General features: G+C 41.9%; 1 protein-coding gene across 4 annotated transcripts; it reads right to left on the reverse strand.

Annotated features, from left to right (window-relative positions):
- On the reverse strand, window positions 1-12554 carry c5h15orf39 (chromosome 5 C15orf39 homolog). Of its 4 annotated transcripts, XM_061774501.1 has the most exons (4): window positions 12295-12554; window positions 7458-10444; window positions 3699-3733; window positions 2225-2362 (listed from the first exon to the last, which is right to left on the reverse strand). In XM_061774501.1, the coding sequence occupies exons 2-4, from the start codon at window positions 10363-10365 to the stop codon at window positions 2357-2359; spliced, it is 2949 nt and encodes a 982-aa protein (XP_061630485.1). In that variant the 5' UTR covers window positions 10366-10444; window positions 12295-12554; the 3' UTR covers window positions 2225-2356. The 4 variants fall into 4 exon arrangements, with proteins under 4 accessions (XP_061630486.1, XP_061630485.1, XP_061630483.1 ...); XM_061774502.1 differs by lacking the exon at window positions 12295-12554 and having other exon boundaries at window positions 1-2362; window positions 7458-7561; XM_061774499.1 differs by lacking the exons at window positions 2225-2362; window positions 3699-3733 and having other exon boundaries at window positions 4358-10444.
- Window positions 12555-13166: the final 612 nt, after the last annotated feature.

Below are 13166 nucleotides of genomic sequence, written 5' to 3' on the forward strand. Positions count from 1 at the left end.
AACAGTACAAACCTTTATGTTAAGACAGTTGATATAAAATACAGTGGGGCCCCAGGCCTTATATCAATGACACATGCTGTTAGCACCAAGCTTAACATCTGTCCAGCCTTAAGTAACACAGTATCAAATGCTACTTTGTTCAGAGTTGACCTTTCATCAGCCACCTGGAACAGTCAGTATGTCTTTTTAACAATGTCCTGACAATTGGTTCATACACTCAACAGACACATCAGGTGCACACAATCTAATCAGATCCAATAATACAAAAGATGCCTTCATAAAGACAATGTGTAACAGTTTCTCTAAACAGTGACAATGGAGAAGACATACAAAAACACTCACTCGAGAGAAACCTTTTCCCTGCTCAGTTTGTAGTAAAAGTGTGAAAACCGTTAAGACACTGCAAACTACAACCACAAAAATGAACAGCATTATTTTCTTTGATGGTGAATTTATACTGTTATATCGAAAATCCTTAGATTGTGTACCTAAAGGTCATTTAGTGTAGAGAAAACAATAAAGAACCCAATATTAAAGGAAGAATGACGTGAGTTGAGTGTAAGCATGACATAGGGCCTGATTCACCAAGATCTCAAATAGCGGACGCTAAATTGCGTTTGTGTACGCTGTTGGTAACAGTTGCAAAAGTGGTGGAGGCCGCCATATTTCAAACAGGGTTACGCACTTTAGGTAACGCTGATGGTTTTCACCATGGAAGGCAAAACAAAGTTTGAAGTGATGGAAAATTTTAAAAAATAAATTAAAATTATTAAAGCATATCTGAGAATGTTACGTTGAAGGCTACCAGTTTCATCTCCATATATGCACACAGAGCCCACCAAACGAACTTGCAATGTCTAATCGCAGCCTATTGCTAGCCAGCAAACCATGGCATGTCTTGGTATGTCCCCAGCCATAGCCACATAGCACATTTACAGTTAACTAGTGCTTGTACGTTACAAGGGCACAACAACATAGTGACAATAATGGCTTGATCAGAACGAAAACTATAATTTTGAACAATTAATTTACTATTATTGCAAATAACAATAATACAAACTCATAACATTTGGCTTAAGTCAACCAGCATTTTTTTAACCTCTTCATTGCCAAAGTCCTTTCTTTCCCAATATCGTTTGAAAGGTTAGTGAGGGATACTGTACTTCATGTCAAACTCAGGCCCGGGGGCCAAATTTGGGCCACCTCTTGCCCGAAGATAGCTGGGCACGCCCGCGACCCCCGTGAGGATAAGCGGTACAGAAAATGGATGGATGGATGGCACTGTACAGTTTGTTGTTTTAGTGTTTGTTTTTGCTTTTAGTTTACTTAAACTTTGCCGCCCCGTCGCCATTGTAAATGAGAATATGTACCTGGACTCTTGTTTAAGACGTTTACCTTGAATCCAAAAGACTTCTTTAGTTCTAAATATTAAATGTCTCTATGTCTCTGGTGAGTGTTGAGCCCTGATGACAGCGTAGTGGCATTATCTCTTACTTGTCCTCTTCTATGATGAGCCATCCTTTCTTGTAGTCAATGAGCAGCTCCAGGTAGTACTTCCACTCGGGCTCGCTGTCGTAGCGCACCTCAAAGACGGTCTTCAGAGGGTCCCTGTGGGCCTCGTGGACCCGCACCACCTCCCCTCTGTACCACACCTCGGACTTGTCGTCCTCCTCGTACAGGTGGCGGATCCGCTTGCCCACCAGGTCCGGGTAAGCGAGCCTCAAGGCCGCCGCGGCGCGGCGCACGGCCGAGCGCAGCACCCAGCGCCGCCTGTGCTCGGTGCTGTGGCAGGCCGACAGGTAGGGGCAGTACTTGATTTTCAAAAGCGATCTCTTCTTCCGCTTTTGTGCGCCGCTGAGAGGACGCAAGGTCTGCCCCAATCTTCCTGTCCTCTGCCATTTAAAGGTCACTCGGCTGACCGACACCGCTTGGTTGCGAGCCTCCCTCTTCAGCTTAATAATCATTCCCGAACCGTTCCGAGACACCAGCTGGAATACGGGGGAATCTGTGGGATGGCAAACTGCCGGGAAACTGGAAGACTTCTCAGGTTCAACATCACTGTCAGGAAAGTCTTCTGAAGTTAAAGGAAGAGTCCAGCAATTGTCTGACGGTGTTTCGTGCAGGCTGGCGGGTGACGCTGCTTCACTGCCGGCTTTCTTGCCCGATTCTTTTTCAATATGCTTTCCTGAGTCATCGTCTTCATCATCGGACCAGCTGTTGTCCAGAAATGTACGCCTCGAGCTGCTCTTCACCCTGCTTTTTGTCTTTGTAGTGTTCCTCTCGCAGGATTTGCCTTTGGGGCCCTCTGCTGGTGAGGAGCTGCTGATGATGTCCAAGTCTTCCCAAGCCTCCATGTCTACTCCTGCAACGCAACAATGTTAAAGAGGTCAGAGTAAGTGGGAAATCCTTTCCAAAAATGTTTTTAATAAGTTATAGGGGCACTGTGATAGTGTAGATAAAGCGCTATATAAGTTCAGTCCGTTTACCATTTACCAGAGGGGAGAAAAGTTAAGACTGTTAGTCAGGAATAAAATCCCTCCACAAGAGGGACCCGTGGTCAGGTCAAACTGATTGAAAGAGTGCGCTACAAAGGAGCTTATTAATAATTAAAAGGAGGTCGCCCTTTCATCCAGATGTGGAATATTCTCGGCTCTAGCAGGAGCACAACAAATGATGATCATCTTGATCTGGTCACACTTGGACAGAGACACGAGAGTCATTTTCCATGTTCAATTTAATGACGGCCAGATATCAGAATCTGACGAAATGGCTTCTGTTTAAATTTTTCAGTTTGATTTGGCTTCAAAGAGTGCATTCTCACATAAAACCCAATGGAAACGTCCATGAAAGAAAATCTAAGCCTCAGAAAATATCCCAGATCTTAAATGGATGGATGCTACGTTCTTCGGATGCAGGAAGGAGGAACCTCTGGGGCATTGGATGACTGCACACCACATTTTATTTTACACTTCATGTTCAAAACGTCATGATGGCTGTCTACCAGTCCGAGGTGTTCCCCTGCCTCTTACTCAATCAGCTGGAACAGGCTCCTGCTCACCCGCAAACCTAATGAGGACACGCACTACAGAAAATGGAGGGACGGATGGTTTAGAATCCCACAGCTTTGATTTAAAATGTTAGCAGCTTGCTACAAGATAGATGACTGAGGTCTTCACAAATGTTTCTCCAGACTATGATGATATTTAGGACAGGGATGTACATAGTAATCCATTGATTGTTAAATATTCTGCCAATTATGCGCTGTTAGTTGTTGATAAATCATGTCTTGAAGCCATTGATTGATTGCTGTGGGGTGACGCCACACTTTGCTTTTGAGACAGGTACGGCGGGAGGAAAAAGGACGAGCCCTTTGGAATCGTTTTAAATTTCTGCATAAATTGGTAGGAACATTTTCCAGAACAGGGAGCAACAAGCAAGCGAGCCTTTGGATTTAATAACTGGTTAAACTTCTTTTGGCAGCAATAACCTCAACCAAACATTTCCTGTAGTTGCAGATTAGACATGCACAACCATCAGGCTTAATTTTGCACCATTCCTCTTTGCAAAACTGGAAGTTGAACAGTAGCATAACAGCTCAATTTAAAAGAGATTCTCTGCAGTGAAGCATGAAACAGAAAAAGAAGGAAAGTGTAGTGAGATTAATTAACAAAATAAACAAACAAAAAAAGTAAATATACCTGGGTAGTCTTTTGGACATCAGGTGACGTTGATTCTGTAAAAAATAGATGCATTTTATTTGAACTATTAATGGCTTCCGCCAGTGGAGCAGAAATCAAATAAGTGGAACCAAAGGAAAGTCATTTGTGCATTCGACAAAGAATGCTATATTCTTTTTCTGCAAGAGGAGTCTGGAAACATGGGTTCAATAAGTTGCCTTCAGTGTGGTTGCACAAGACACACAAAAGGTAACATCCACTTGTAATATTTTACAAGACCAACAGTAATCCGGCACTCTTTTGAGATTTGTAACCAAGTAGCATTTCCATTTAACCACTGTTACAGCACAATATATGATACATATATACTACTTTTTACCATTTCACTTTTTTAAAGTGGATTTTACATAGGCTGGATTTACATTGCGGGTCTAAACATCAAACATTTAACGTACATTCCAAGCAGACCATATCATACGCAATCTATTGAACACAACCAGCATCCAAAATGCAGGTAAGCAAGTACACAAGCTTCAACATAAAGCTGATACAACACCAAAGTAAACAGTACTGAAACTTTTCAATGTCCCATTTGTTTTAATTGGCCTGGGGTGACACCTCACTCCATTGCTTTATTTATATATATATATAAAAAAAAAAAAAAAAAAAGGTAAGCCATATTTATTTTAATGTTCAAAATTTTGACCATATTTTATGCTTGATGCTTTTACGCTTTAATTTGTTCTATGACCATGCTTGTAACTCAAAACACTATCTCAAATCATTGTTCACCATTGAAATGAAAGGAAATGCCATTAATTCGTTCCATCCATCCATCCATCCATTTACAACCTCAATTCCAATGAAGTTGGGACGTTGTGTTAAACATAAATAAAAACAGGCACCCACCTGTTAGCCTGTTCATCTGTGGGATGTTCCAAACAGGTGTTTGATGAGCATTCCTCAACTTTCTCAGTCTTTTTCGCCACCTGTGCCAGCTTTTTTGGAACGTGTTGCAGCCGTAAAATTCTAAGTTAATGATTATTTGCTAAAAACTAAAGATTATCAGTTTGAACATTAAACATCTTGTCTTTGGAGTGTATTCAATTAAATATAGGTCGAACATGATTCGCAAATCATTGTATTCTGATTTTATTTATGTTTAACACAACGTCCCAACTTCATTGCAATTGGGGTTGTACTTCTGCTTATCTAAGGTCGGGTTGCAGAGGCAGCAGCTTAAGCAGGGAAGGCCAGACTTCCCTCTCCCCAGCCACTTCGTCCAGCTCTTCCGGGGCATTCCGAGGCGTTCCCAGGCCAGCCGGGAGACGTAGTCTCTCCAGCGTGTCCTGGGTCGTCCCCGTGGTCTCCTCCCGGTGGGACGTACCCGGAACACCTCACCAGGGAGGCGTCAAGGAGGCATCCTGAACAGATACCCGAGCCACCTCATCTGGCTCCTCTCGATGTCGCGGACCAGCGACTCGACTTTGAGGCCCTCCCAGATGACCGAGCATCTCAACCTATCGCTAAGGGACAGTCCGGACACGCTGCGGCCGATGTGCACAATTGCGCCAGAAGTAAGTAAGTCTAAGTAAATAATATAATAGAATGTTTGTACATCATAATTTATTCATTGTGCTGCTACTCCTGGTGTGCCCTCCTTGGCCAGAGGTAGTATAATACTACAGTTATACAGACACATACTACAAAGAGTAGTACTTCTACTATTGCTACTACTTAAGTGACTCAGTAAGATGCTATAATATTAGTCATTTTACAGAGGATAAAGAATAAATGCCTGTAAGTGGTGTTACATTGTCTGTCTACGTGTTGTTTAATTTAATAAATACCAATCGATGCTAACGTAAGCGTATCAATGGCGTTTTGCTTTTTTTTTTTTTAGGATTAACCTAAGCAGAATTTACTGAGGCAAATCTGTTGTTGTTTTACATGTCATTCTTTTTGTTTGCCGTTTAGTTTGACAGTAAACCTCAACTGGGAGTGGCATTAAAAAGCTTAAAGCCTATTTTTGATGATTTGTTGAAATTTACCACACTGCTGCTTATTGTGAATTGAGTTGAATTTAGTTCACTGCCACCATGCAGCGCTCGTATATTAGTAAATTTGCACTAGCAAGTGAAAGCAAAACAAATCGCATCGACAACAGTCCTTAAATGGTTCAGGTCCTACCTGGAGGAAAAGAGTTATTTTGTAACCATTGGAAGTTTTCAATCTCATCGAATGGCAATGACCTATGGGGTCCCTCTAGGGTCAGTTCTTGGACCCCTCCTGTTCAGCCTGTATATGTTACCCTTGAGTCAAATTCTTCTTCTTAATTTTGACTATCATAGCTATGCAGATGACACAGTTATATCTAGCAGTGTCTCCAGATGATTTGAGTTCAATTGAGGTGTTGTGTCACTGTCTAAAACTGACAAATATCTGGATGAGCCAAAATTTTCTTCAATTAAACCACAACAAAACTGAGATAATTGTTTTTGGCAATAAAGAAAAGCGTATTGCTGTTAGTAAATATCTGGAGTCACTCTGTTTAAAAAGCAAAGACCAAGTCCGAAACCTTGGTGTTCTGATAGATTCCGACCTGACCTTCAACAGTCATATCAAATCAATTACTAAAACTGCCTTCTACCATCTGAAGAACATATCCAGAGTGAAGGCTTGCATGTGTCAAGCAGACCAGGAGAAACTCATTCATGCTTTTACCTCAAGTAGACTTGACTATTGTAATGGTCTTCTGACTGGACTCCCTAAGAAGAGCATTAAACAGCTGCAGCTCATTCAGAATGCTGCAGCTCGGGTTCTGACCAGAACAAAGAGGTCAGAGCATATTACTCCAATTCTAAAGTCTTTACACTGGCTTCCAGTCAGCTTTAGAATAGATTTTAAAGTTCTGCTACTGGTCTATAAATCTCTAAACGGTTTAGGTCCTGAATACATGAATGAAATGCTAATGGAATATAAATCCAGTAGGGCTCTGAGATCGACAGACTCAGGTCAAATAGTGACGCACAAGAGTCCAAAGCAAACATGGTGAAGCAGCATTTCGCTATTATGCTGCACACAAATGCAATAAGTTGCCAACAGAAGTGACGTCAGCCCCAAGTGTGCATGTTTTTAAGTCCAAGTTAAAAAACTCTTCTTTTTTTTCCATGCTTTTTAGAGCATTTCCACTTGTAAATTATATTTCTTGCACTGTACGCTGTTTTAATTGTATTTGTATTTTTTTCTTTTTGTTTTAAATGTTTATAAGCTGTTTTTTTCTTTGTTTTTAAATGCTTTGAATCATGTAAAGCACATTGAGTTACAGTGTTTTTCGCATCTCGAAAAACTCATAGGTCAAGTCACTCGTATCCCAAGGCACCACTGTACTCTTTATTTACCTTAGTGTGAATATATAATTTGTGTAAAGGCATGTGGGTATGATATTGGTTGGTGTATTACAATTATGTCAGGCTCACATTGACAGAATAGACGCAAGCAATCAGTTTACACTGCCGTCACATTGGTGGTTTTATCAGATATAATGTATACACGGCAATCAGATCTTCATCCCCATTTGAAAGAGGCCTGATTCCAAACCGAAGATGTCCAATTTTGTGGGTTTTTCTCTTTACGTTGCTAACTGGAAAAAATAACGGAATCGCGACTTGAATCATGTCGGGTAAATCCAGCCTAAGATAAATCACACAGTTCCTAAATATGGTTTGTTGCCCTATCAAGGCCTACCTGTCATGATCCAAATACATTTAATGCACTCACCTAGGTGCTTGCAGACATTGGAGTAATACAAGAGGTTGAGCACGTCGGTGTAGACGTTGGGCAGGTGTTTGAGTGAAATCAGCCTCCTGAGGCGGGACGAGCAGGGTTTGTGGAGCTGAATGAGGATCTTCTCCTCGGAGAGTGTCGTGGGTCGTAGTTCCACTTTGTGTTCTTGCAGGACTTGGTCGATGAAGTTGCCGGGCACCACGGGAAAAAGAATTTCTTTTATCACCAGCATGGGGAGGAACACCGCCGCGGTTCTCATGACGTGTGGAAAAGGGCAGCGCTCATGTATGATGTATTCCCTGAACCTATCCAGCACCTCCTGAAGAGCAGAGCTGATCTCCTTATTGAGCCACTTGTGCCTGGCTTTAATCCCCAATAAGCAGGAGACCTTCTGGACTTTGGTTGATGAGGATTCCACCAGTTCCAGTTGAGACCGCCAGGTTCGGAGCTGTTGCTCGGAGGTGTTAGACACGCATTTGGATATCTGCTTGCAGAGAGTGCGATGCAGCTCTAAAAAATGCTTACGAACAGATTGTGGTTTCTGTTTTGTTGGTGATGATTCCTCTTGAATTTGCACAGGTGTTTCTTGTGGTGCTGCCGGACGACAGACCTTCATATCAGGGGGCCAGATATTGTAGGTGGAGCTAAGAATTAGGCACTCGGGTGGAACGGTTTTGATATCTAATTTGGCTTTAAGTGGTTTAAGTGGACTGACCGGTTTGGGCTCAGTTTTGAATACCTTCTCCTCTGATGTCCTGGCATTACACACAGAGGGTGAGTTTGGAGGTTTGGAAGTATGTAAAGGATAGTTGGCCTCTAGTGATGAAGGTTTACGTTCAAGTTTTTCAGGTTCACATATCTGAATGACCAGCACGGACTTGGTGTCTGACAAACTTGCATCTTCAGGTTGCAGTTTGATTTGATCCTGTATTGTGCTGCAAGCAGCCTGACTAAGAGAATTTGCACTAGCATCACATGGGTCTGATTGATTTATCTTTTCCACTTTGATCTTTGTGGGTTCAATCAATTGTACTTCAGGCCTCTGTGGACAGACATGGATTGGTTGTTCAACTGGATCAGGTTTTATTTCTTTAAGGGGTGTTGTGGGTTTGACTTTACAGTGCTCGGCCAACAGCATCAGCATGCTTCCCCCAGGTTGTACGTCTGGAAGTAACACTCCAGATGTTTTTAGGTATCCTAGGTCAGGTGCCAGGCTAAACACATTATCAATAACTGGCATTTCAGGGGACTCCTCTTGATTTCGTTTGAGGAGCCCCTCCATTTCCAACTTTTGCCGCTTTTTAATCAAGTCAACTTCACATAAATCCAGAGACTCTTCTTTTATTTTTAAGAGTGAAGGAAAGTGTCGCTTCAGGCTGCCTTCAAGAACAGAGGTGGCAGAGCTGCATGCAAGTCCATTGTGCTTATTACCTGTGGCAATGACTGTTCCAAACTTAGGCCCATTAGTTAAAGCTGCGCTGAGGCAATCTGACCCATGTTTTGGGGATTGGGTAAGCCGCGTCCCTGGGGAAACTGGGAGGCCTTTGGGATGTTTGGGGCACGTAAACTGGCCTACATTAGAAGAATAGTCCAGCAGTCTGTCTTTGGTCAAGCCACAAGGTTTAATGACTGGTTGATCCATCTGATGATCAAGTCGATGGGTGATCGAGGGATACAGTCTGCTAATTTGAATGTGGGAAGGCAACACAGATTGTCCTACATGTTGAGTTGGACTGATTGGGTCCATCCGCAGGAAGGAATGGGAAGTGTCCAATGGTCCAACATGACGGTTGGTGTTGCTCTTCTGAAGGCTGGCTGCAGGGGACAAACATTGGTCTGATGGCGAAACACTGATTCTATGTGAAGGCAGCCCAGGTGGTACATGCTGCCTTTCTACATTTCTGATTGGACTGTTAGGAAATCCAGGACGTTCATAACAAGGATAGTTGAAGCCCTGCACAAAGGAGTTATTTGGTTGTGTTTCAGTGCTATGCAAAAACAAAGGAATGTCACCATGAAGTGTCTGAGGGAATGTATAATGCTCCCGCGGGCTTGGAATTGTGCTTTTTCGCATAACGGGAACGTCTTCTCTCTGCTTGCCACCAATATCCCGACAATGTGTTCTGTTTTCTACCTCCACATTGGCCTGCGGGTAGTAAAACATTGAGTGCTTTGTTGGATGGCCATATTTGGACATGGGATAACATTCTTGATAAAGCTCTGAGGTCATATGCTCATATGTTGCATGGGAGGGGTGAAAGCCTGCATAGCTTCCAGGGGAAGGCTGTAAATGTCTGCTCTGCTCACTTAAAGACGTTACCATGGAGAGAGGAGACATACAGGGGTAGCCACAGTAGTTTGGCTCCATTCGAGTTGGCCTTCCTCTGCTCAAACTTTCTGCAGACATGCTATGGACTTGTTCTTCACTGGGATGCAACGGTAAACCTTGCTGTTTGTCTTGCCCCTTTCGCTGGATGGGTGATCTTTTGTTGTGGTAAGCCTCCCCTCGAGTCCAGCCGTGCTCAAAATCAGCAATGGCTGCTGTCTGGGATCTTTGCTCCACGCTGTACCGATGTCCCATCATGCAACCCAGATCATGGCAGCAGGGCTTATGTCCATACACAGCTTTTGGAATCGCTAAGAAAACGGGATTGTCATACAACAGAGATGAATTGTCACCGCCAGTTGTTGCGCCAGAGGCATGACTTATCGGACTTCTTGCATCCAACAGAGAAGCGTTTGATTTAGTCCAAGGTGATGTCAACTCTGCTGCATCCTTTCCTCGGGGGTTGTAGGCCAAATAGGCCCCGCCATACTGGAGCACCGGCTTTACAATAAACCCAGACATGTCTGATGGCTTTGACAGTCCAGCAAATGCCACAGTTTCATCAAATAAAGGCATCTTGGCTCAGAACATCTCTACCAGGGTCTGCTTTGAATGGTTGTTCATCCTGTTGTCAGGCTATGGTGTGGCTCCAAACCTAAGAAAATAAAAAATAAAATAAAATAAAGTGTAAGCACATGTAATATAGTTCATAATCTGTTTTTGAGCAATTTCCAGATTCGGGTTCAACCATTTACATCATACTGGGAAATGTAGAGTCTCCAAAAAACTAACCTCCCATGCAAGTTTTTAGACTGGAATTAACATAAAACCTCAGACCTCAGCCTTTTGAAAGATGCATTCAAAAAAACATTTGGCACTCGAGGGTCACATGCGGGCCGTGATGCCAATTATCACATGTATAGCAAATATGGAAAATAAGTAATAATTTGAGGAATGCATAACGGCACCTAATAATTTAATCAATGGGAATATGTTCAGACAACTCTGGCAAATGTCTTTAAATTATCACTTGTTTATCCCACATATACAGTAAATGACTGATTATACAAAATGTCACCGATTATTATTATTTTTATATGCATCTGTAATACTCAAAGTCATTTAATGACATCTTACAAGATGTGTTGGTTAATTTTCATAATGCATATGTAGGAGGTGGGTAAAATACCTATGATAGACAAAGGCGTACAGGAGATTAGGGTTGCACAGTATAACGGAACTAAAAAAGTATTGCGATACCTTGCCGTCAAAACGTATCAGTACTGGTACTTCTGCGCATATAGCAAACAAAACTTTATCCAAAAAGAGGCTCGCTGCGCTTGCTTAAAGCTGTTTAACAGTCACTCCTATAAAATATGCACTGGATTTGTATGTGGAAAAACCTAGCAATCTAGCAATCAGTGAGCTTTATTTCATACTTTAACTATTTACAGGAGTTTTATGTTAGGTCGATGACCTCAAATCAAAAGACAACAGAAATATTGCAAGACTAAACATTGTGCATTGCTCAGCATACTTCATATCGCCAACTAACAGCACAGTCTGACTGTAAATAACAAAGATAAGAACTAATAAGAATTAGTCATCACATACCAGTGGTGTTTCTTCTTTAAAGAACATATGATCAAATTATTTAAAAAGAAACATTTACTATCCTCCACTGCCCAATTATATTTTGAATTCATAAAAACACTAAGAATTTTAAGTTCCATGTTTTGTCATCTCTTAATTCCACTGCTTGATGTTTTAGGTTTATTACATGGTATAATTTCAGTATCGACGAGGTACTTTATGCAGGTATAGAATCAAAAGTCCGAATTTTGGTGTTGTGACAACTCAGCTAAGATGTTAAAAGTCAGCCACACATTTGCAGGTGCACATCATCAGGCAATTATGGAGCCATCCTGTTGTCAAATTATTAAGAAGACTCCGATCTAGATTAGTGTGCTTTTTCCGGTGGTAGAACAACAACAAAAACGGCCCTACACTGACAAACTCTTAGCTCGTGCATCTTGCGTCAAAGCTTTTAGTCCCATATTTGCTACGCATGTCATGGCATGAAGACGTGCACGTGTCACAACTTCCACAGTTAGTCGACAGGAAACCAGTTAAACTTCTTAAACACAAAAAGGGCCGGAGTGCAGGTTTGCCTGTGCCTTCTTTGTGACCTTTAAAAATAAAAGAACTTGAAAGACAACTTGAAATCATTAAACTGGCACGGACTTTAAAAAAAACAAAAAAAACACGCACATAACTTAGTGTAAAGAGTACAAAACGTGGCGCTAACCATCTTCACAATGCCAGGCATTTAACGGACAAAAACGTGACTATACGCATATTCCGTTTTATTAGTATTAGTTTGTTTTCTCCCTTACGACTATCATCATTAGCTAAACTTTTATTAGTATTAGTTTGTTTTCTCCCTTACGACTATCATCATTAGCTAAACAACAAAGTTATATTTCAAATGCAATGTTTCTTTACCTCGCTCGGTGATGTCAACCGGCACTTTCGACAAAAAAAAAAAAATACAAAAACTCCACGTAAGATAAATCCAAAATGGGAAAACGTTTTCGGTTTGTCAGCGGGTCAGGCGGAGGTATTACCATTCCCCTACCCGAAAAATCATGTGGAGGAAGAGTGGGGGGGAAAAAATAAAAACGTGGTTGTTGTGCTTGGGTCTGTCCTGAAAAACTTTCCCGCGCCCTGCGGATGTCCACGCGTTTTTTTTTGGTGGGGGGGGGGTGTGAACCGCGAACACACACAGTGAGGACGAAGACAAAAGAGAGGAGGAGGAGGAAGAAGAAGATGAAGGATGGTCTGGGATTAATAGGCGGAGTTTTGTTTTCAACACGTGATCATGACCATCTCAACAATCTCCTCATTGCACAAATCAGCCAAAGTGAACTTTTACTAAGTCATTGATTTGAACTCTTTGGAACTCTTTCATGTTGTCCCTTATCGTAGAGTTGGGAGAAAATGTTTGTCAATGGTGACTCAGTGGCGGGCTTGCATTTGGTACCTTGGCCTTCAGAGACTTTATCTACCTCTTTATAACGCCACCATCACATCACAGTTATAGAAGTCACCAATACAATACAGAAAGCCAATATAACAGCACATAACTATTACGACTACCTTGATGGCAATCCCCGTTAACGTCGGACAGCTGGACTGGATGTGTTGCAGATATCTGTAATACAGTTTTGCCGAGTCACAAATAACATTTCAGATATCCTTGACTAAATTCTTCCTTTCCTAAAGTGGCATCCATTTCACCAAGGAATAATGATGTCACTTAAGATGTTCGTATGGGATTTGTCATTACAAATACTGTATCTACAGTTCATTGATAT

This window comes from Phyllopteryx taeniolatus, chromosome 5, assembly GCF_024500385.1.
Source record: "Phyllopteryx taeniolatus isolate TA_2022b chromosome 5, UOR_Ptae_1.2, whole genome shotgun sequence".
NCBI classification, from domain to species: domain Eukaryota; kingdom Metazoa; phylum Chordata; class Actinopteri; order Syngnathiformes; family Syngnathidae; genus Phyllopteryx; species Phyllopteryx taeniolatus.

What these genes read in the sequence shown, in the direction of transcription:
- c5h15orf39 (XM_061774499.1), bottom strand. Translation starts at nt 10,365, where the DNA reads ATGCCTTTATTTGATGAAACTGTGGCATTTGCTGGACTGTCAAAGCCA.